A 20,783-nucleotide genomic window follows, 5' to 3' on the forward strand; every position below is an offset into this window, starting at 1 on the left:
CCCTTTACAATCGTCCTGCCTGTAGCTGCTCCTTAACTCTATTCACAGGCGTGTCCACTGTATGTTATCACCCGCTCTAGATTTCCACTCAATGAAAATCGCGTCGATATAACTAGGGAGTAAATTGGGCAGTATTGACCCTCAAATGATGCTGAGGTAGAGAGAGCATTTGAAGGAAAAAGTAAAAATAAAAAAGAGTAATTAATAAATAATAAAAAAGAAATAAAATATTTAAACAAAACAATCGACTCCGCCGGGGGTTGAACCCGGGATCTCGCGCTAACCCATAGGAGGCGCGCGCCTTACCACTTGGCCACGGAGCCCATTTATAAATAGATTTTTTTTATTTGAGATTGGTATACGGGTACATATCAGACCAAATTGAAAAGCCACTTTGAGACGTATATCAGCCCTACTCGACCTGACATCAAATGTCCACCTGCGCACTTGGTCCTCACTTCTAAGCAGAAGCTCCGTCAGTCCAACTTGACACAAATGCTGGAGCTGCTCATGAGGTCAATTATTTTTCATTTTCTTCCTCAAAAAATAATTTCTCCTTTCTTTAGCCTCTCTTTTTGTCAAGTACTGCTTTATAAAAAGCTCACCACGTAATGTAGAATAATTAATTAATCTATACTTTAACTTTTACACAACCCTTTTCAAATTATCCTGCCTGGAATCCATTATTTGAAATCATGGGATCAAAAAATGATGTCCTAAGATAGGGGACATAATGTGGTGTGATCTACAATATGAGGCGTATGCAAGCATTGGCAAGCACTGCGCGGGTGAAAAACCATACCATTCCTAGGTACTCGCCAAAAACGCGTTATGAATTAGGTAAGAAATTACAACTTCGATCGCCCCCATCCTTTCTGCGCAAGAAGTCCAAAGCTTTCTCTCTCCACGGCCGCATGGTCTGAAGCCGTGTTACCTGGTCGGTTCCCAGGACCCTCATCATTGAACTGCATCACTTCCCGCACCGTCTTGGACACTTCGAGGATTGTGCCTCCCTTAATTTGGTATTGTTTTCCCCGGCCAGAGCGATCTCCGATAATCTCGCTAACCTGATCCTGCTGCACCAAAGCCAGCATCACCTGTCCGACTTCCTCAGGAGTCACCCAAGCATCTGTGCTAGTATCTATCATCTTCAGCTTTTCAGGATGATCCGTCCACAGAGGAGTCTTGATGACACCCGGTGCTACCGCTGTAACGCGGATGCCGATATCCTCCAACTTGGCTAACGCCCGTACCAAGCCGTTGATGGCGTGCTTTGTGGCAACATAGATGGGAGCTGAAAATGTCGCGGTTTGTCCTGCAATGCTTGAGATGTGTACGATATGTTTCGGGCGGCCGTTTTCGCGGTGCTTTAGGAAATGCGCAATCGCGAGTTGTGTTGTGCGAATGGGATGGGTGACATTAATATCTACCAGGGCGTATCGTCCACCGGATGGTGAGTCTTTGCTTGGGGCTGAGCCTGGTGGACGCCAGAAGTTGCTCCAGTGCTGTTATAACCCCGTGGTCAGTGGATCGGCTCCTTCCTTGCTGCCGGTGTCATAAACCAAGACAGTTGGATCTTTTATTCCGATACATACCGGTTCATAGACACCCGCACCCGGGCAAACAATATCAATATCACCAAACTCCTTTTCTGCTACTTCGAACATTCGCTCAAGCTGAGTCCAGTCGCTAACATCGGTCTCTTGGAAGACAGCTCTCGCAGGGCCACCGGCATGCTTCTCGACTAATGCCTTGGCCTCAGGACGCAAGGTCAAGTCTGCAATCAGGACATTACATCCATTTTCAATAAGGAGCTTGGCGAAAGCGAAATTGATTCCTGCCAGGGTGCAGTGTAAGCACATCAATTACAATGATCAACTCCATGCCGATGGGAGGCGGTTACATACCAGAGCCTGCACCAGTGACGATGGCAGTTCTGCCTTTGACTGAAAGGGCCATGGTTAATGTAAGTATACGAAAAATGGAGAAGTGACGAAGCTAACACAACTCTTTGGAATGAACTAATATTTTATGGCTACGACTCTGTGGGACCTCGGGGTAAAATGCAGCGGGTAGCGTAACCGTTTTAGAGAAGAGGGGGAATGGCGGGGATTTAACCGGTGATGTAGGTTGGCCAGGCTCGCCGAGACCGGTATGATCACCGAAATCTCTGCAGTTCGATCAGCTTCATTTTTGGGTCTTCTGAGTAATTGACCCATCTGACAGGTTGGCGCGAAGGCCAATCCTGCTTATGGGGTTGATATGTGTTCATCCCGAAGTCCTCGAGTCCATCGGATCGCCGGTGGACCAGCAGTCGCCAGACTTACCTATTTGAAATGTGTCGCTTAAAATTCTCCTTTTGGGAGATGATGGATCGGAAACTGTATGTAGATCCAAAGCCTTCATATTCTTCTAGTTTATCTCTGGAGACAAATTATTGCTATTGGTTCTATATCAATTTCTATTGATCTGATCGGTGTAACTCCGACCAGCACTTCTATGACCTCATTTATCCACCAAGTATGCGGTCTGCCTTCCAAATAAGTCAAAGTGACCGCTTCAAATGCGCTACATTGTATTTAAGTTATGCTATTCAATTAATACTATGAGAAGAGGCCCCTAGCAACTTGTACATGTGTGGTTTCGCTTTAGTCGTGAAAAGTATCAAGGACGCCACCTGGGCACACTTTGAAGTATGACAGATGGAATAGCATGTCGCATAGACCAATTCTGCTCAATAATTGATTTTATTACTACTAGTAGTAGTTAAATTTAGAATGACTAGGACTGGTGTATTTTCAAATCTCATAATCTATTCAATTCTAAGGTTTTTGATGTACAATTCCTGTATCATATTCACATTGAAAAGATCAACAACTATAGTCGGGCCTTGATAGGCTCAACCTCAGCCTGGATTTCCGCTCTCGACCGCGCTGTATCCCACTTCACTAATTCAGCATACAGCTGTTGAATCCTCTCAGTCACCGCCCCACGTTTTCCATCTCCAATCTGACGTCCATCCACCTCACTAACATGGATCTGTGATGGGAATGTGCCAGTACAGAAAGCCTCATCTGCACCGTAGACTTCCGTCAAGGTGAAGTCCAATTCTTGAACAGGGATACCATTTGCACGACAAACTTCAATGGACTTTTGACGTGTGATACCTTGCATTTGATTGTTCTTCGTGGGAGCCCATACCTCTCCATTGCGGACGATGAAGAAATTGACTGAGTTACATGTCTTGACGAATCCATTCAGATCAAGCATAAGGGCTTCATCGACACCCGCCACATTTGCGCTGATGCAGGCTTGGACATCGGTTGCCTTCGAAATATGATTCCACATCTCATCTTTGACATCAGGTGGTCCACGACGGATGTGAGAGGTAATCAGCCGGAGTCCCTTCTGTTTAACACTAGGATCCGTGGCTTTGATTTCGGGAATGATAACAATCAGAGGGAGTCCAATGTTCACCGATGGATTTTGGTACGGCGTCGACTTCAATCCTCGACTCACAACAAGTCGTATATGAACATGTGCCTCATTTGACATGTTGTTTGCATCGATAGTGCGGTGCAGAAGGTCTAACAGTTGGCTTTTTGATAGCCTCAGGTCCATGAGCATAGCCTTTGCTGACTGAAACAGCCTATCGATATGATCTTTCGCGAACTGAACTCGGCCATTGTTCGCACGCAGGCCCTCCTGAGTTGCTTGTCAGTAAGCCTGCCATCAGATGGGATAGTATCGTATTCAGGTGGATCGACATACCCATATGCCGTCGCCAATTAAGAAATTGGAATCAAAGACAGAGACAACAGCATCTTTTTTGGGTACCAATTTGAACTCTGCACTCACTCCATCCCTCATTCCAATCTATTATCTGTCAGATAAAGCGATAAACACTGAAAAGCGGGAGGGCTTACCAAGATATCCTTATTCTTCTCATTGGGGATTGTGGCGTGAGTAGCGCCTCTCGCATTCTGATTAGCTGCCATAGCGATAGTTAACAATAATTAAATGAAGTAAATCGAACCATTAATCCTTTGAGAGCTTATCACGCCATCCTCCTCCTGAGTTGCGTACTTGGCACCATAGTGGGGTGAATCGCCGTTGTGGGGCTAAGCTTCTCGAATGAGATAAGTGAACCAAATACAGATCCACCGGATTTTGTATGTCTTGATAATAGATCGAATAAGAACCTTGGAATATAACGATATGCCCTTGAATAGGTATGAAAAAAGTGCGGAAGATATTAACAGTGTTCCGCACGGTCACGGTCCTGTTGATAGATCGAAACAAAACTAGTAAGACTCAAAAGAAGCACTAGAATACTACTATAGTAGCTTGATCGCCATGCTCTTGCATACTGCTAACCACCTCAGAGTTGAACTTCGAAGCATCAATTGGCAGTTTATACCCGTAGACCTACCTTTGGGTGGTACCAGGTGCCAACAGTGGAGACTCCAGCCACGGCTCTCCCGTGGTTGAGTCATACCTAGACATCTACATAAACGACCAAACTTCCATCATATGTGACCCAAGAGTCAGAGAAATTCGATTTTCGAGGGTATCCAACAATACGAAATTTCAGGTAAGAATCACGATGAAACAACTTGAAGTCAGAACTGGAATCCGCTTATCACAGAGAAACATGTTGACAGCCATCCAGTTCAATAATGGCGCCAGAACAATCCTCGAAAAAGCAATTTCATAGCACATCCTCTCCATGGGAGGCCCGCATTGGGTATTACCGTGCGGTGCGTCGTGGAAATCAGATCTTCGTATCTGGATCAACCGCCGCGGATCCTGATTCACCACCAGAGGCGCCCACCGTCCGTTTTCCAGGCGATGCTAGACAACAAACACGACTTATACTGAGCGAGATCATTCAAGCTATCCAGGCTGTTGGAGGACAAGGCGCAGAGAGCATAGTGAGATGTCGGATGTTTGTTAGCAGGAAAGAAGACTGTACTGCAGTTGGAGAAGGCTTCAGAGAGATCCTGGGGAAGCATCATGGAGGGCAGGTCGGTGCTGCTGCGACGATGATCGTGGTGGCAAATGGCTTTGTTGACGATAATATGCTTGTCGAGATTGAGGCCAATGCTATAGTTGAAGAAGATTGAACTCTTCCAAGGTTAGTAGTAGAGACCTATAACAATATCAATATTCAAATTGGATTCTTCGCTTGTAGGGGAAAAGGGATTCGGAACAATGATGACTTCCACAGAAGCATCAAATGAAAAAGGGTGTCAGAAATTATTATATGCCACATGGGCTGCTGTTTTCATCATTTCACCCAAGAGAGCCCCCAGAGTAACAAGAACTAGGCTTCTGTCTCACCTGCTCGCATCCGTCCCCGCATTTTACATTTTGGTAAACCCCAAGCTAGTGACCTTCATGAGAAACAGTCGCCGCAGCTAGCCTCATGACTGACAGCAAGCCCAGGAGTTGTAAAGTGGACTTCAGCTCACAAGATTGACTTCCGCAAAGTTGGGTTGCATCAGATCCTAGGATCATCCTATGCGCTGAGCCTGTGAGTGCATCATCAACCTCGCCTGATCACCTTGGCCCCCGCTTCCACATTTTGGTAAACCCCAAACAAGTGACCTTCATGAGAAACAGTCGCCGCAGCTAGCCTCATGCCTGACAACAAGCTCAGGAGTTGTGGAGTGGACTTCCAGTTCACAAGGTCAGCTTCAACAAACACAGGAACAAGAAGTTGGGGAGAGGAAGAAGGTGAGAGATGGGCTTTAAATATTGGAAAAGCGGTGGGGGACGCGTTGTTTGCCTGTCGCGGTGTTTGCCTTTAGCGACGTCTGCCTCTATGGTAGCGATGTTTACCTGTTTACATTCACTCCGTTTGCTTCTCGCTTCGCCTAAATCATTGATCCTGGTGGCAAATGGCTTTCTTATCGATGGCATGCTTGTGTATATTGAGGCTGATGCTATTAGTTAAAGAAGATTGAACTTTTACTAGTAGAGATCTATAATGATATCAATATTCATATTGAATTCTTCGCTCGTACTACATAGTGAGTTTGCATGTAGGTTAAAAGGTATCATATTGAGATGCCCATTCCGAGGTCCAGAGCTTGATAAATATGAGAATTCTTAATTCGTATCAGATAGGAGCTTTTGACTCAAAAAATACAAAATGAAAATTGAAGTAGAAATTCCATATACGGAGTAGAGCTCTGGAATACGTTGTCCGCTTTAATTGGGTCCGGGGGCAGATCACCGCCCGCGCTCCGAAGCTCGACACAACACAACCTCGCCTCAAGTCAGTCAATGCTCGATCGATAGCAATATGCGGCTTCAAGCGGCCCTTTTCGTCGCGGCATGCATGTCGCCTGCTGCGGCCATTTATCACGATGAGGTCAATCATATTGACTTTCACCATGCCCTCCTTGGTGCCCCCTCTCCCGACTCGACCTTCTTCCTAAAGCCCTCCTCCGCCTCAAATGCCTCCCTCCTCTACACAATCTCCGATAAGTCCATCCTGGGTGCTGTCAACCCTAGGGATGGTGCATTGCTCTGGCGCCAGAACCTCTCACGGGCTGGTTCTCCTGCCGGTGCTGGTATCCTGCGCGGCTCTGATGGAAATAATGCTGTCGTTGGTGCGGCCGGACAATATATCTCTTCTTGGACAGCCCAAGATGGCAAGTTGATTTGGGAGAACCAGTTCCTGGATGGTGTGGTAGCAGATCTGGAGCTATTGGAGCTGGAAGAGGCTGGTGCGACATCTGGTGCCCGAGATACCTTGGCCCTCATTGGCGGCGAAGGTACCGGCGCTGTGAGGCGGTTGGATGGTGCTTCTGGAAAGATTAAGTGGGAACACAAGGATGAGAGGTTAGTGCTCGCAGATTATTTTTCGGAGAATTGATAATTGATAAATGGTTATAGTGGTGATGTTGCCTTCCAGGTCTCATCTTCTCCGACAGACGTCTTCTACATTTCGCTCCAATCGGCTTCGAAGGGATACAAGATCAAGGTTACTGCGCTGGATCCGGTGACTGGTCGGCAAACTCGCCAATATACCTTGAACTCGGAGACCGATATCCCAACCCCCGATTCCGTCCTTTTCGTGGGCGCCAATGTCGCTTCGCCCTTGATCGCTTGGGCTGACAAGACACACAAGACCATCAAGGTCAACGTCATTGGCACAAAGCAGGTTCAAACAATCAACATCGAGAATACTTCTGGCCACGAGATCCGTCAGATTACGATTCACGCGCCCCACAAACTCAACTCCCTCCCCCACTTTTTGGTCCATTACGTGACTGACAATGGCGCATGGGCGGATGTCTATCACGTTGACCTCAAGTCTTCTGCTATTTCCAAAGCTTACCAGCTGCCCTATATTCAGGGGCAATCCGTGGTGGCTACTAGCAGCATTGATGCCAACGTTTACTTCACCCGCATTACTGACTCGGAGGCCGTCATTGTCTCCTCTGCATCCCACGGCATTCTGGGCCGCTGGAATTTGGAGGCTTCTTCCTCAGAGCCCGCATTTTCTGCTATTTCGGAGGTTATTGCCAAGGGTAAGAATGTCGCCGTCCGTGCTGCTGTTCTGCGCGAGGCTGGAGCTTGGGAGTTGATTCGAAACGGTCAGACTGAATGGACTCGCCATGAAGCTTTGATCGACGCTGTGGCTGCCACCTGGGTTGAGTCTGAGGTCCAGGAGAACCTGGTCCACGAGCTTGAAGTTGAAGGACACGAAAGTATGGTTGGCGCATACATTCACCGCGTGAAGCGTCATGCTCGTGACCTTCAACATCTCCCAGAGTGGCTTAAGGAGCTTCCTCAGCGAATCATAAGCAGCATTTTGACTGATGAAGTCACAAACCTTGATAGCTTCGGTGTGTCTAAGCCGGTCATTGTTGCTACTAAGAGTGGTCGTCTGTACGCCTTGAACACCGGCAAGCAAGGCAGCGTTATGTGGAACACCCAGGTGGAGAAGACCTCCGAGTGGGACGTGAAGTCGATTGTGACTCGACCCGGTGAAGTGACAGTCTATGTCGGCGATGGAAGCTCTGTGTCTGTGAACGTCTCTACAGGAGAGGTCATTTCGCGCTCTGTGCCCACAGGTGTGAAGCTCCAGGCGATCATTTCTCTTGAGAACCAAGAAACCATTGGCATCCAAGAAGATGGATCGCTGACTGGCGCATTTACCGACGCCACCGGTTTCCTTGTGACCACAAGTGCCGATGGACATGTCCTTGGCTGGAGCGGACGTGATAGTAAGTCACCTGTCTGGGAATTTGTTCCACCATCCGGACAGAAGGTTATTTCCGCAACCTCTCGTCCTGCCCATGACCCTGTTGCCTCGATTGGCAAGGTTCTTGGAAACAGATCTGTTTTGTACAAGTACCTCAACCCGAACCTCGCCCTGGTCACCGCAGTGAACGACAAAGACCACACTGCTGGTTTCTACCTACTGGACGGTGTATCCGGAAATGTACTGTATGCAGCCAACCAAGCTGGCGTTGACCCATCCCAGCCTATCGCATCGGTTATGACCGAGAACTGGTTTGCATACTCCTTCTTTGGTGATGTTGTTGATGAGTCTTCTGCCAAGGGCTACCAGCTTGTTGTTTCTGAGCTTTATGAGTCGTCTGCCCCCAATGACCGTGGTCCTCTGGATTCCGCCGGAAACTATTCTGCTGTTGACAGCCTTCCTCTGCCTCATGTCATTTCTCAGGCTTTCGTGATTCCCGAGCCAATCTCCCAAATGGCTGTCACTCAGACTCGCCAGGGTATCACGACTCGCCAGCTTCTCTGCGCTCTGCCCGAATCGAACTCCATCGTTGGCATTCCCCGTCCAGTTTTGGACCCCCGCCGCCCGGTTGACCGAGACCCAACTACTGCCGAGGCAGAAGAGGGACTCTTCCGCTATGCTCCTTTCCTTGAGTTTGATGGCAAGTGGTACATCACACACTCGCGAGATGTCTCCGGTATTAAGACCGTTCTCTCGCAACCTACTCTTCTGGAAAGTACCAGTCTCATTTTCGCTTTTGGCGGTGATATTTTCGGAACTCGCGCCACTCCAAGCCAGGCTTTCGATGTCCTTGGCAAGAGCTTCTCTAAATTGCAGCTTGTCCTTACTGTGGTAGCCTGCGCAGTTGGTGTAACCTTTTTGGCCCCCATGGTAAGATCTTCGCCTTTCCCCCTTTCTTTGACACTTCCATTGCATTTCAATTTACTGATCAACTTTTCTATAGGCCCGCAAGAAGCAAGTCAACCTGTTGTGGAAGGCAACTTAAACAACCTAGATTTTTGTTTCTATGTTCGTGAATGCATATACTACAGTAGTCCTACCTCAGAGTGGCCCTAGCTCTAGGCGGTCAACTTGACACATTTGAGATTACAATTTACACAGCTTTATAAAATAATTACTGTACGAAATCTTCCCATTCCATTATATACAGCTTCCTTTACAAATTATTTGGCATATAAGATTTTCTTATTCTATGTTGTGATAGCCTACTTGCATTGAAATTTCAGAACAAAGCACCGACAGGCTACGATACAGGCCTGGAGTACAAGTCCCTTAGGGTCCACTCACGCCCCGGGCTTCCCCCGAGCTAAGCCAAATTGGGTTGCGGCTATGCCTCCAGGCCTCCAGGGCTGATTCCCGACTATGAATCTACTTATGATAGCTTGGAGGCTTTGATAGGTCCACGGGTCTAAGCGCAATGTACTGTATTAAAACGAAATGCAGGTGAAAATGCTTACCTTTACATCCAAATACTGAGAGCCCTGCTATTAATAATCTTGGAAGCCTTAGATCTAAGCCTCCAAATTAGTGCCTTTTAATTACTCCCGATCGCCCACGGTTGTTCATCGCACTCTCATTCTCTCTTATTTCGTTACGTTATTTTCTGAAACCCACTCTGCTGTAACCCCCAGCCTGATAGCCTCTAGCGACCATCTCTATATACAGCTGTTCTCAAATTTACTCCTTTCTGTCCATAATCGTGGTGTGACGGATTCCTTGACTACCGATCTAACCTTGGAATTATGAGAGGTGCAAAACCGCCCCCTTATGAGGCTGTGCCAGCTGAAGAACAAGATTCAGTAGCGGCCCAGGCAACTGTTGAGCATTCGCTGGTCAAAAATAATGAACACGACAAACCCCCACCGCAGTCGTTGAATCATTCCTGGCTAGAGAGACTTTTGCGTCTAGCTTTTGATTTGATTATTGCCGTGATCGCGCTCCTCTTCGCTGCTTTTGGCATCATGGTCCTTCAAGCCGACGGAGATCCCGCGGGTCCAGGTACAATGGGCGCCAAACTTTTCACGGTGTCTCAATATGTCCGTAATCTGGATTCACTATTCCTTCTGTCTTCCATCATAACGAGTCTTTGCTAACAGCAACCCATTCTCTTAGACACCTACTGTTTTCCCTGTCTTGTTTGCTGCCATCGCTGGCAGCAGTATGAAAAGCATCGCGGCCTGGCGTGTCCAGACTAGTCAAGGAGCTACTATTGGGTTTATACAGCAGTGTCTCGGCAGCCAGACGATTTCGAGTGCCTTTCTGGTCCAGATTCGTCTCCGAGCCCTCAACGTTTTTGCTGTCTGCACTCTCATATTATGGTGTCTGTCTCCACTGGGAAGCCAAGCATCGCTCCGGGTTATTTCGATCGTGCCCAATTACCCAAGCACCTCGATCAACCTTACTACTGCGAATACATTCACTGAATATCAATATGGTCTTATTGATGGCGCTGAAATGGCTATGACGACCATAACAAATCCTGTCATTGCCTCTATAATGTCAACTACGCTGCTCAGGAGCCGCAACCAGGACCTCTGGGGCAATATTCGCTTCCCTGTGATCAAAAACCTCTCAAACAGCAGCTCTGACTGGATGGACATGCCTGCGAACAGTGAGTTGACCTACGCTTCTCTCGTTGGTTCCCCGGTCGCCGATCTATCTACCTCGGGTAACACATCCTTTACACTGCCAGGCTCTTACTTGTCTATCTCCTGTCCCGATTTTAGTCTGGTGAATCAGACCGGCTTTACCAATTTCACAAATTCTAGTGCTCCTGCGCCTGGCAACAACGCAGATTGCAGCTGGATAGTCTCTGAAGGGGGCACTCAATACCAGATTGCCATTTCAGACCCCTGCCCTGGCTTCAACACGACCATTGGTACTGGGACTCGATATGCCCGCAAGTTCGTATGGGAATCCGCTGACGGGTACTTTATAAATAACGGGATCAATCCTGATCTCTATACTCAGGCTACGTGCGACCTGACTACAACATTTGTGGATGTCAATGTAACGTGTACCGGGAGTTCTTCCTCCAATTCTGCTGGTAGCACTTGTACCCTGTCCTCCGTCCGCCGCTCGCCCACTCCGCCAGCAGATGGTAACTGGACTGTTCTTGACCTGGGTGGTGATAGCTACAGCTATCGGGAGGATGCCAATGCAGTTCTGACTGTTATCACCGAGTTGTTCCCTGATGCACAATTGGGTGGTGGCCAGCAACCCATCATATCCTATCTGATTGACCCAATTAGCGCCGTGGGAAATTATCAGGGGACGTCAGTCTATTCAGTTGGTCGCTCAGTATTCGAAACACGTATAGGCCAGATTTTCAATGCAGCCCTTTACCTTGGGATTAGTCCCTCGGCATTTACTGGCTCATACAATGACTCGAGTGATCTGCCTAGTGGGGGCCGGCTCAGTTTGAATGCTACAGTCACCACGCAGCACGATGTTGTGAGGTGTAGCCGGGGTTGGCTCGGTGTGCTCATTATTGCATCATTTGGAATCTTTGTCTTTGCACTAATGGGTGCGATTCTGCGTATCATGACGTTGTCTCCGGACGTTCTGGGGTCAGTATCTGCTATCTTTCTAAACAACAGGATAACAGGGATTACCGGGGCCTCGACATGGTCTTCCGATGAGTGGACTAGGCATCTGAAGGATGAGAAGCTATATCTGGGAGATGTTGAGCCTACGGCTGAAGTGGGTTGCATTGCGCTGGCAACTTCGTCAGATGATGTGCCAGTGGGTCAGATAAAGAAGGGTCGGGACTATACTTGAGTTTATCAAGTTTGACTATCATCATCCATATTACATCCATGGTTTCATGGCACTTAGTTTCACATACTATGAATCAACCCTTTTGTAGATTGCTTAGCTGAATTTTTATCTGAAACATTTGAAGGTACTGTTGAGAGTTTTAATAGGGAACATGGACTAATGACTACTAGCTTCGTTGAAGCTGCTTTTGTTCCCGATCGAGTACCACTAAAATTGACTGAATCCAACCAATTTAAAAAGAGATTGGTCAAGGAGGTTCAAATATTGATCACCAAGTAAAGAGCGCCGCGTGTACATCCGCGTGGCCCGCGTATATGTGCTGTTCAAGCGTGACGAAACATAATATGGAGGTCACAACTTGTATCAATATTCACGTCGCCACGCCGATTCTTTTTCCTAGTATGAGACAAGAGTATAGGATAGGTGTCAAATACCTCTAGAGTTCTCCACATGCGACCTTACCCGTGGACGAGATTGAAAAATGATGCGCCACGCAGAATATCCATATCACAGCATATGATACTATAAAATATCCAGATTTTACAATTTTGCAACCTTGTTTTTCTCATCCATGGATGCTTCAATGTTTTCAATTCCAGCGAATAAGCTCATGGGTCACATTATACGGATCAACCTGAAGTGGTCAAGATTTTTGGCCCCTTCATCCCTACTGGAACTCTTTCTGGCTAATCAGAAAGTCGAAACATACTCAAATTTGGAATTGAGGTGGTGAACTTGGTGCTTAGGGTGCGCAACTAGCGCGGAACAAGGGCACGGCCTCTCCAATGGATAGTGCTGATCCTACAACCACTAACTTGATGACGGTGGGGTTCTCTCTCGTTGACTTGCTTTTTTCATAGGTTGCAAATTTCACGTTGTCAGTCATCTCCAAAGCAAGTCTGCACTAGGAAGCCCTTGTGTGGATCTTGAAGGTGGTGACGGGGGATGATAAATGGCGATAGATCCCTCGGTCTGCACTTTGACTTATTTTGTTTTTTTTTTGTTTTTTTAGTTTTTCTTCTCCTGTGAAGCTTGCAAATATTGATCCAGTCTATTATCCGAAATTATGTTACTCAAGAAAGGACTGCCGAAAGTTCTTGGCTTTTCCTCTGAAGCCATTCACGCCTATCGTGGTCGTTCGAAAGGTTCAACCAAACAAGATAATACGACACCGGTTCAATTACCTCCTGGGACATATGCACCCAGCTGCTACTTTGTAGAAGATGGCTCAGAGGTTCCAAATTGCATTCATGAAGATGAAGCTGTATGGCAGCTAGACGAGATGGCAGAGAGACTAAAGCCTCCTGGTTATGAGGAGTCTCTTGATAAAGATAATATCGAAGAAGAGGAAGGGGCAGAGCAGACCTAGGACGAGAAAATTAAGAAGCGAGAGAGACTTGTCCGCGAACTCATGAATATGGCCGGGCCAGCACCGAATCCGCCTTGACGGCTGCCCTGTGCAGTGATTATTCCTCAACGTCGCCCTGGAAAGAAAGATCGTGGATTTTGTCGCGCATATGCCCCCATCCTAGCCGAGAGTGGCATTGATCAAGACACATTTTTATAATTTATCCAAAGCTTTGACAAAGCCAACACGGTATGTTTGTCTTCCTGATTTACAAATGAATTTACCTGCTGACCTTTACTTAGGTCAACCCAATCATTGAAGTTACCTTTATTGCCGCTGGTCTCCTAGGATTTGTTCCAAATGCAACTGCTCAAATTGTCAGCGCGGTTGTACAAATAGCGGCCGGTATCGCCAAAGAGCTACAGGCACGAAACCGTGCTAACACTTTTCTCGACCGAGTCAATTAAGAATTAAGAGGTTTTCATGCCTTGTGGTCTGGTCGCTATGATCATGGCATTCAAGGACGATGACAGTTCTGGATTTGGAAGCATCAAAAGACTATTCCACACTGAAAAGGTCGATATAAGTGATCTAAATGCTGGGGATCATGATACCATTCAGAGCAATCCATACGATCATCTCAACGAGGCAGCTACATCGCATAATATTCCTCAGGAGAGCCAAGGGTGGTGGAAGAGAAATGTCAAGAAAATCAGAGAGACAAACGGTCAGACAAAAAGATATGTTCAATTGCCAGAATCGGCTCCACTGATCTTCCCATATCTGGATGCAGCGATAGAGCAAAATGTGGAGGCACCACAAGGATTCACAAAGAAGATGGATGTTGCAGGCGACTGGGTCCAAGATTACATGGACAGGAAAGCCCATGCAAATCTGGTACATTCCTCTCAATCAGTCCCACATTACAAAATCACTAACGATTCACAAGGAGCGTGATAAGCCAGGTACTTCTCTGGCCATGTCCTATGATCAATGCAATCCCTTCAAGTCCCGGTTCAATGACCCGATCACCCCACAAATAGTGGCTCACTAATATCACTTGTTACGGGTGGTGCTATCGCTATGCCTAGTCGCCAGCAAATGTTGATTAGCCAGCTCCGCAAGCTCAAGGGAGGAGCAGATAGGGCGACCAAAAAATTCAGACAACATAGGTTTGGGTTTGATGAGTACAGTCAAGAAGATGAAGAAAGATGATATTTTCTATCTCACAGTGATCAATATGCCTACTCAGGAGGAAATTGATGCTGCGACTGCTCAACTGGGTGAATTGGGACAAGATATGCCCGCCCAGGCACAACCTGCTGCAGAGATGACGCGACCAGCTTTTGGATCACCTCACAATACCGAGAACTGTCATCCCACGCCCAGTGTCTCGTCTGAAGCTCTAGGCAATCGGTTTGCACAATCCTCGGTACTTCCTGGTGTGAGTGAACAATACTGTGAGGCTGGTCCTCCTCCTTACCCTGCTCAACATCCCCATTCCTAGTTACTAGTACTATCCAGTATATAGTAGGATGTGTACTTATATATCGAATGGAATGTCAGTGTGAAGATGTGCTGTTAGTGCCCATATTGCCTCTATGTCTGAATTACTAGATACAAGTACCACTGGGGCTCTTTCCCACCTTGGAACCTCAGAATCCCTGTTATTTATGAATCTCTACTAATCAAAAATCATCTCTCATTTGATTTTCCATTGCGCGGATAAAAAAGAGACAAAAAGACAAAAAAGAAATGTGCATCATCCGTGAATCGAACACGGGCCTCGTCGATGGCAACGACGAATTCTACCACTAGACCAATGATGCTTGGTTTACATAATCAGCTTCCTACTAAAGCATCATATTCGATTCCAAGGTTCGTATCACCTAGTAGTAGTACTCAGTAGACTTTAGCACCCTGGCAGTAAAAAATATCATAAAGACATTCTTCCATTAGGGTCGATTGACAGCTTCGAGTTTTAGAGCTCCATATATTCTACAGATTCCATAGATAGATTCCACATGCTGCTTCTTTTTAAGCCGGTTGAGAAGTGGCCACAAAGGAGCTATGCTGGTAGTAACCACCAGTAGCCATGGCTCACCATAGTAGAAGCATGCAATCGAAATTGGGATAACTGGAGAGTTAATTCCTATGTTAGTCATAATGCCTTCTTCCCGTCTACGCCCAATTGTTGGATCACTTACCTTTATATGCATGAAGAGAGTCCATCCAGAGCCAAATCACTTTACCAAACCCAAATACGGATGCGACAATACCCAGACCCATCAAAAAGCATGTTAACAGTTTCGTTTTCAATGGAAGTCGAAGATTGTGAATGAGGTATCCCGGGTAAATTCCGAGTATCAGGTCGGTCATGCCACCCCAAGCTAAACATCCTTCGTATATCAGTAATAGCAGAGAGTTGAAGTCGCCAGTGGTAAAATACCATGCATAAAGACCAGAAAGGGGTTTATTCCTGTCCCAGGGCACCAAATATGAGGGCTACAGCCAGGTTTTGGTCTGAAAGCCTGGCAAACTGACTTGAGCCATAGGGCACATAAATAAAGGCAGGATAGACCAAACTAGTCAGTAAATTCTATTCAGCATCTTTCAGAGCAAGTTGGAAGTCTGGACTCCAGATAATCTTGTAGAAATGATATAGGATGACTGCTTCCGGGCCTACCATGCGGACTCACATTCCCAAGTACAACGCTCCCTATCCCATATTCCCAAGCCGTATAAATTTGGGCTTGCACGTCGACGATATAAGCTAGTATACCAAGCCGCGCAAATGAAGCGCTGAGCTGCAGTAAAAAATAGCCTGCAGTGTGGTATGTTGTGTTCCAGTTGAGCTCAGGATAGTATGCTCCGAGGTTCATGATCAAGATGGTGGGAATGCCGACGGTCTGTATGAAGTTAGAACCTGTCTCACCGAGTTTCTACCTACTGATTTGTGTATGCAATATCAACGTTGAACTTAAAAGGATTGAAGTTCAAATGTGAGGTCCATATGGGCTAGTTCTTCAGAGCTGAAGGTCACATACCCAAGCAACCGTTGTCCATATCAGCGCCCAACCACCCTTCTTTTGAGTCAAACACAAATAGGTGTAAAGTCGCAATGGAAGTGATGCCGTCGCAATAACACATAGTATATCAACGAAAAGGACATTTTCGAGACCTGACCAGTATTCAAGGCCTGACGATAGGCTCTCTATCTCTAACCAGGTTGAGTTTGCAGGAACTTTACGATACATACTATTGATGGTACATGCTAGCGTAGGAAGCTGGACGTAAATGCTCTCAAGTGCTACCACTCTCACCGAGCGAATACCTCCAAATGCACATGTGGATAATAGGGAGGTTTTATAAAATGCTTTAACCTATATGAGTTTGACAAAAATTCAAATGTTCCACAGCCTTGAGTGCTTACGCAAATCTCACTAACCCTTCCAAGTTTACTCCTGCCTAGGTAGCAATCTTCATGCCTCAGTATAGGACCCTATATGTACACTATGGACCTAGTCTGCTTAAAGGTAGTATGTATTGGGGGACAAAAGCTTAAGTTGCTCACTGGAACTTGCATGTGTGACACGAACGCCCGGGGAACAAGCTGTTTCCCTCGAACATTTGAAACTCGAAGTCCTGGTCATCTCAAAGAATACTATCCATTCATTAGGTAGTATCAAAATGAGTGCCCTGGTGAGTGCACCTAAAATCATGTTTCAAGTCGGAACTTTGGAAGGAATGGGCACAAGAGAAAAAGCGAATATGGCGACCTCGGGAGATCACACATGTGCAGAAGATCTAGCACAATACTTTGCATATAACCTTAGAACTTTACAAAGAGCATCTACATGTGCCCCTTAGTAAAAGGTTTACCAATAACCTTGGAAGCCATACTAGTCAAACATTGAATACACTAGCCACCCAGCTAGTGGTAGTATATAGAAAAAAGAAATTGTGTTTAGAAAATTAAGTAGGATCCCAACATTTGTCGTCATTGGTAGAAGCGGGAGATAATGCGACGAGAGAGTCATAAATTAGGATGATAATGGATTATTTCTACATATGAGTCTATGGCCAATTCGAAGATTATCGACATCTGGATGTCTTATACTTGGTAGTAGTAGAGCCAAGAATGGGTTTAAAAGAACCTCCTATCTTCTCCAACTTGAACCTGATCGAGTCCAACATTTGAACTGATAAGATTTGAATCTTTCTTCTAAAATGGTCACATGGTTCGATATTGCTAGTATTTATGTAAGCCCCAGTTAATGATGTGATTCTTCATGATTATTATCTCAAATACCTTACCCTAGCTCATTACCTATTTGCATCCGTGGATGACACTACCGTCATGTAGATACAAAACAACCTTGGAACATTCAATGTTTGAACGCAGATTATTAATTCTTGATCCTTCAACTTGAAAGTGTCAGAGCTGGGATTATTTTTCGAAAAGATACCAGATATAATTCTCTATCTTTCAAAGGGTTACTATACACTCCTTTAGGACTAGTAATAGCTAGTAATGACTAGTAATTGATCCCTGCTGCCAGGATGACCTGCTGACCTCGCTCTCCCCACTACATCAGGTCTACTAGTGATACCAGGTCTAATGGACTCGCCAATTTTCTGTTCCTTCTGTTTTCTTTAGAATTAGCACCAATCCCAGGGGGTGATTGACTCGGAGAATTCAACATTTGAATGCACATTTCCAAGGGTCTCAGCTCAACCTGCATTGAAGAGATCCAACACTCAAGCAACATTTGAATTCTCAAGTGCTCTTGTAACATAGTTCAAAATGACGCTGCCACAACCACTTCCTCGGGTCTTGACCACCGAGGAAATTGTTCCAACGATGAAAAAAATCATCGAAAAGTACAATACCACTCGCGCTCAAATTCTTCGAGATGTTACCCCTGCCACTGCAACATTCGATAATGTCATGCTGCCAATAGCTCAGATCGAGAATGCCGTTCAAGGAGACTCGGAGTTAGGGATGATTTATATGCTGCAATATGGGTCACCGTCCCTTTCAACCCAAGGTGCAGTTAGCGAGGCTCAGAAATTGTACACTGAAGCCTCTGCGGGGTGGACTTTAGATGAGAACCTTTTCAAGCTCATCCAAGCAGCACGAGAAAAGCCTGAATTTCAGACATTAGATTTGGAATCACAACACTTACTGGATAAGGAGCTTCTCGAGTATAAGCACAAAGGATGTGGTATCCTACAACAATCGCAATCAGAGAAAGATGCGTATTACAAGACTCTCATGAAGATTGAAAGTCTGAAAAAGGAGTTCCAGCGGAATATAGCCAGGGAGTCTGGAGGCGTGAGCTTTACACTGGCCGAGCTGGATGGAGTTCCAGAAAACGAGTTGGCGAAGTGGAAAGATGAGCCAAAGAAAGAGGAAGGATCCGATGAAGACCAAGAGTTGAGTTCAGAGAAGAGGAAGTTTGTTCCTTTCGCAAACGGAGGAAACATCGCTGTATTAACATATGCGCACTCTTCTGAAACTCGGAAGACAATGTTCCTGGCAGACGGTCAGAAGCTTCAGCAAAACAAGCCTCTGTTTGAAGAGATTGTCAAGCTTCGTGCGCAGCAGGTCCGTATTTTGAAGTATGATACTCATGCCGAGTTCAGAATAGAGAAGCGGACTGCACCGAGCACGGATTCTGTGAAGCAATTTTTGGACCAGATACAGCCACCGCTTCATGTTCTTGGTCAAGATGAGATTGCAGTTATGCAGTCTCGACGACTGAAAGATCTACACGAGAGAGGAAAAGATAGTGAGAGTCTAATGAATAAAGGATTTCCTCCTTGGGATAAGCGATACTATGAGCGACTGTTGCAAGAAGAACTTGACATTGATCAACTGAAAATCTCAGAATTCTTCCCCTTGCAGAGCACTGCGGTTAAAATGCTGGGGATTTTTGCTTCTTTTCTGGGTCTTCGATTCGATTCTGTTCCAGCAGAAATGCTCAAAGATAAACTCTGGCATGGAACAGTCCAGGTTTTCTCGGTTTGGGACACGAGAAACCAGGAATTCATTGGATACCTCTACTTTGATTTGTTATGGAGAGAGAACAAATATCGGGGTAACCAATGTGTCAATATTCAATGTGTAATCCTTCCCTTACCTGGTTTATCTCTTTCTACTTGCTGATCAAACATCCATAGGGTCATTTACGAGCAGATGGAAGCAGACAATACCCATCGACAATTCTGATGTGTTCATTTCCGACTCCAACACCCACAAGCTGTGCCTTGCTCAAGCATTGCCAGGTCGTGACTTTATTTCATGGTAAGTCTCAATCAGAGATGACTAGAAAATTTTATTCTTGTACATTACATGTATATCTAACATGTCACACAATAGAAATGGGCCATGGCATCCACGACCTCCTAGCCCAAACCAAATACGTTCGCTTCCATGGCTACAGGCTACCCCCTGATTTTGGCGAGATGCCCAGCGTCATGCTAGAGAACTGGTGCTGGATTAAGGATATTCTCAAAGAGCTGAGCTGTCACTACACTACACTTGATGAGAACTATCTCGCAGATTGGCGGACGCACCACCCCGCTGAGCCAGATCCACCGAAGACCATTCCTGATGAGTTGGTCGACAATGTCATCAAGCATCGATATTTCAATGCGGGACTCTACTATCTGGACCAAGTGTAGGTTGTATTTAAACCATCGATCTCACTAAATTTCTCGTGCTTGGAATATGCAAGACTAATCTCTGGACAGGTCGATTTCGGTCTTCGATCTTCAAGTGCATTCACTAAGAACAGATGAGGAGATCGCGAATCTCGACGTGCGGAAGATTTGGTATGATGTCCGTGAAAGTATCGAAGGTATGGATTTCTCGGAGTGCCGGGATGGATATGACTTTGGGACTTTTACCCATCTAACGGCTGGTTATGATGTTTGTTACTATGCCTACCTTTAGTATGTTCCAAGATATTCTCATATGTGACAGGAGATGAGCTAACAGAATAACCTTGAAATTAAAGTTGCACAGCAATGGCTCAAGACTTGTTTACCTCGGTATTCGCAAGTGATCCATATAACAAAGATAAGTGGAGGAAATACCGACATGGAGTTTTGGAGTACGGAGGGAGTCAAAAAGATTTACTGGGCATGTTGGAAAATTTCTTAGGACATCCACCAAACATGAGAGCACTGGTTGAGGGGTTGACAGAAGCAAAGGCCAGGATCACACCTGAAGATGTCAGTGAAGATATCAGTGTGCCAGTCTGATCATGTTGCTGCATATTAGACACTACTGCTCAAAGAAATTTGGACGAGAGCTTGTTTTGGCAAGGGCATTGCATCATTCAATCATTGATAAAATATCTAGCA

The 20,783-nt window shown here is 45.9% G+C and overlaps 10 protein-coding genes across 10 annotated transcripts; 7 read left to right on the top strand and 3 right to left on the bottom strand.

The window, feature by feature from the left end:
• Nucleotides 1-848: 848 nt before the first annotated feature.
• On the bottom strand, nucleotides 849-1,959 carry N7483_001002 (uncharacterized protein; the record flags this gene model as incomplete). Its single annotated transcript, XM_057084440.1, has 3 exons — nucleotides 849-1,505; nucleotides 1,596-1,837; nucleotides 1,908-1,959. 3 exons carry the CDS (start codon nucleotides 1,957-1,959, stop codon nucleotides 849-851), a joined length of 951 nt encoding a protein of 316 aa, XP_056950589.1.
• A 918-nt stretch (nucleotides 1,960-2,877) lies between these two features.
• On the bottom strand, nucleotides 2,878-3,998 carry N7483_001003 (Aminotransferase class IV; the record flags this gene model as incomplete). Its single annotated transcript, XM_057084441.1, has 3 exons — nucleotides 2,878-3,705; nucleotides 3,772-3,876; nucleotides 3,927-3,998. 3 exons carry the CDS (start codon nucleotides 3,996-3,998, stop codon nucleotides 2,878-2,880), a joined length of 1,005 nt encoding a protein of 334 aa, XP_056950590.1.
• A 681-nt stretch (nucleotides 3,999-4,679) lies between these two features.
• Nucleotides 4,680-5,126, top strand: N7483_001004 (YjgH family protein; the record flags this gene model as incomplete). The annotated part of the gene is made up of 1 exon (XM_057084442.1): nucleotides 4,680-5,126. One exon carries the CDS (start codon nucleotides 4,680-4,682, stop codon nucleotides 5,124-5,126), a length of 447 nt encoding a protein of 148 aa, XP_056950591.1.
• A 1,184-nt stretch (nucleotides 5,127-6,310) lies between these two features.
• N7483_001005 (uncharacterized protein) lies at nucleotides 6,311-9,266 on the top strand (the record flags this gene model as incomplete). Its single annotated transcript, XM_057084443.1, has 3 exons — nucleotides 6,311-6,852; nucleotides 6,907-9,151; nucleotides 9,225-9,266. 3 exons carry the CDS (start codon nucleotides 6,311-6,313, stop codon nucleotides 9,264-9,266), a joined length of 2,829 nt encoding a protein of 942 aa, XP_056950592.1.
• Nucleotides 9,267-10,023: 757 nt separating this feature from the next.
• On the top strand, nucleotides 10,024-12,061 carry N7483_001006 (uncharacterized protein; the record flags this gene model as incomplete). Its single annotated transcript, XM_057084444.1, has 2 exons — nucleotides 10,024-10,317; nucleotides 10,394-12,061. The coding sequence occupies 2 exons, from the start codon at nucleotides 10,024-10,026 to the stop codon at nucleotides 12,059-12,061; spliced, it is 1,962 nt and encodes a 653-aa protein (XP_056950593.1).
• A 1,066-nt stretch (nucleotides 12,062-13,127) lies between these two features.
• Nucleotides 13,128-13,430, top strand: N7483_001007 (uncharacterized protein; the record flags this gene model as incomplete). Its single annotated transcript, XM_057084445.1, has 1 exon — nucleotides 13,128-13,430. The coding sequence occupies one exon, from the start codon at nucleotides 13,128-13,130 to the stop codon at nucleotides 13,428-13,430; it is 303 nt and encodes a 100-aa protein (XP_056950594.1).
• Nucleotides 13,431-13,913: 483 nt separating this feature from the next.
• Nucleotides 13,914-14,366, top strand: N7483_001008 (uncharacterized protein; the record flags this gene model as incomplete). The annotated part of the gene is made up of 1 exon (XM_057084446.1): nucleotides 13,914-14,366. One exon carries the CDS (start codon nucleotides 13,914-13,916, stop codon nucleotides 14,364-14,366), a length of 453 nt encoding a protein of 150 aa, XP_056950595.1.
• A 283-nt stretch (nucleotides 14,367-14,649) lies between these two features.
• On the top strand, nucleotides 14,650-14,916 carry N7483_001009 (uncharacterized protein; the record flags this gene model as incomplete). Its single annotated transcript, XM_057084447.1, has 1 exon — nucleotides 14,650-14,916. The coding sequence occupies one exon, from the start codon at nucleotides 14,650-14,652 to the stop codon at nucleotides 14,914-14,916; it is 267 nt and encodes an 88-aa protein (XP_056950596.1).
• A 1,092-nt stretch (nucleotides 14,917-16,008) lies between these two features.
• N7483_001010 (uncharacterized protein) lies at nucleotides 16,009-16,666 on the bottom strand (the record flags this gene model as incomplete). Its single annotated transcript, XM_057084448.1, has 3 exons — nucleotides 16,009-16,056; nucleotides 16,109-16,318; nucleotides 16,457-16,666. 3 exons carry the CDS (start codon nucleotides 16,664-16,666, stop codon nucleotides 16,009-16,011), a joined length of 468 nt encoding a protein of 155 aa, XP_056950597.1.
• A 1,550-nt stretch (nucleotides 16,667-18,216) lies between these two features.
• N7483_001011 (M3 family metallopeptidase) lies at nucleotides 18,217-20,681 on the top strand (the record flags this gene model as incomplete). Its single annotated transcript, XM_057084449.1, has 5 exons — nucleotides 18,217-19,539; nucleotides 19,596-19,719; nucleotides 19,795-20,095; nucleotides 20,169-20,369; nucleotides 20,435-20,681. 5 exons carry the CDS (start codon nucleotides 18,217-18,219, stop codon nucleotides 20,679-20,681), a joined length of 2,196 nt encoding a protein of 731 aa, XP_056950598.1.
• Nucleotides 20,682-20,783: the final 102 nt, after the last annotated feature.

Source organism: Penicillium malachiteum (genome assembly GCF_028827825.1).
Source record: "Penicillium malachiteum strain IBT 17515 chromosome Unknown utg000001l:1.0-8184562.0:1.0-8186909.0, whole genome shotgun sequence".
NCBI lineage: Eukaryota > Fungi > Ascomycota > Eurotiomycetes > Eurotiales > Aspergillaceae > Penicillium > Penicillium malachiteum.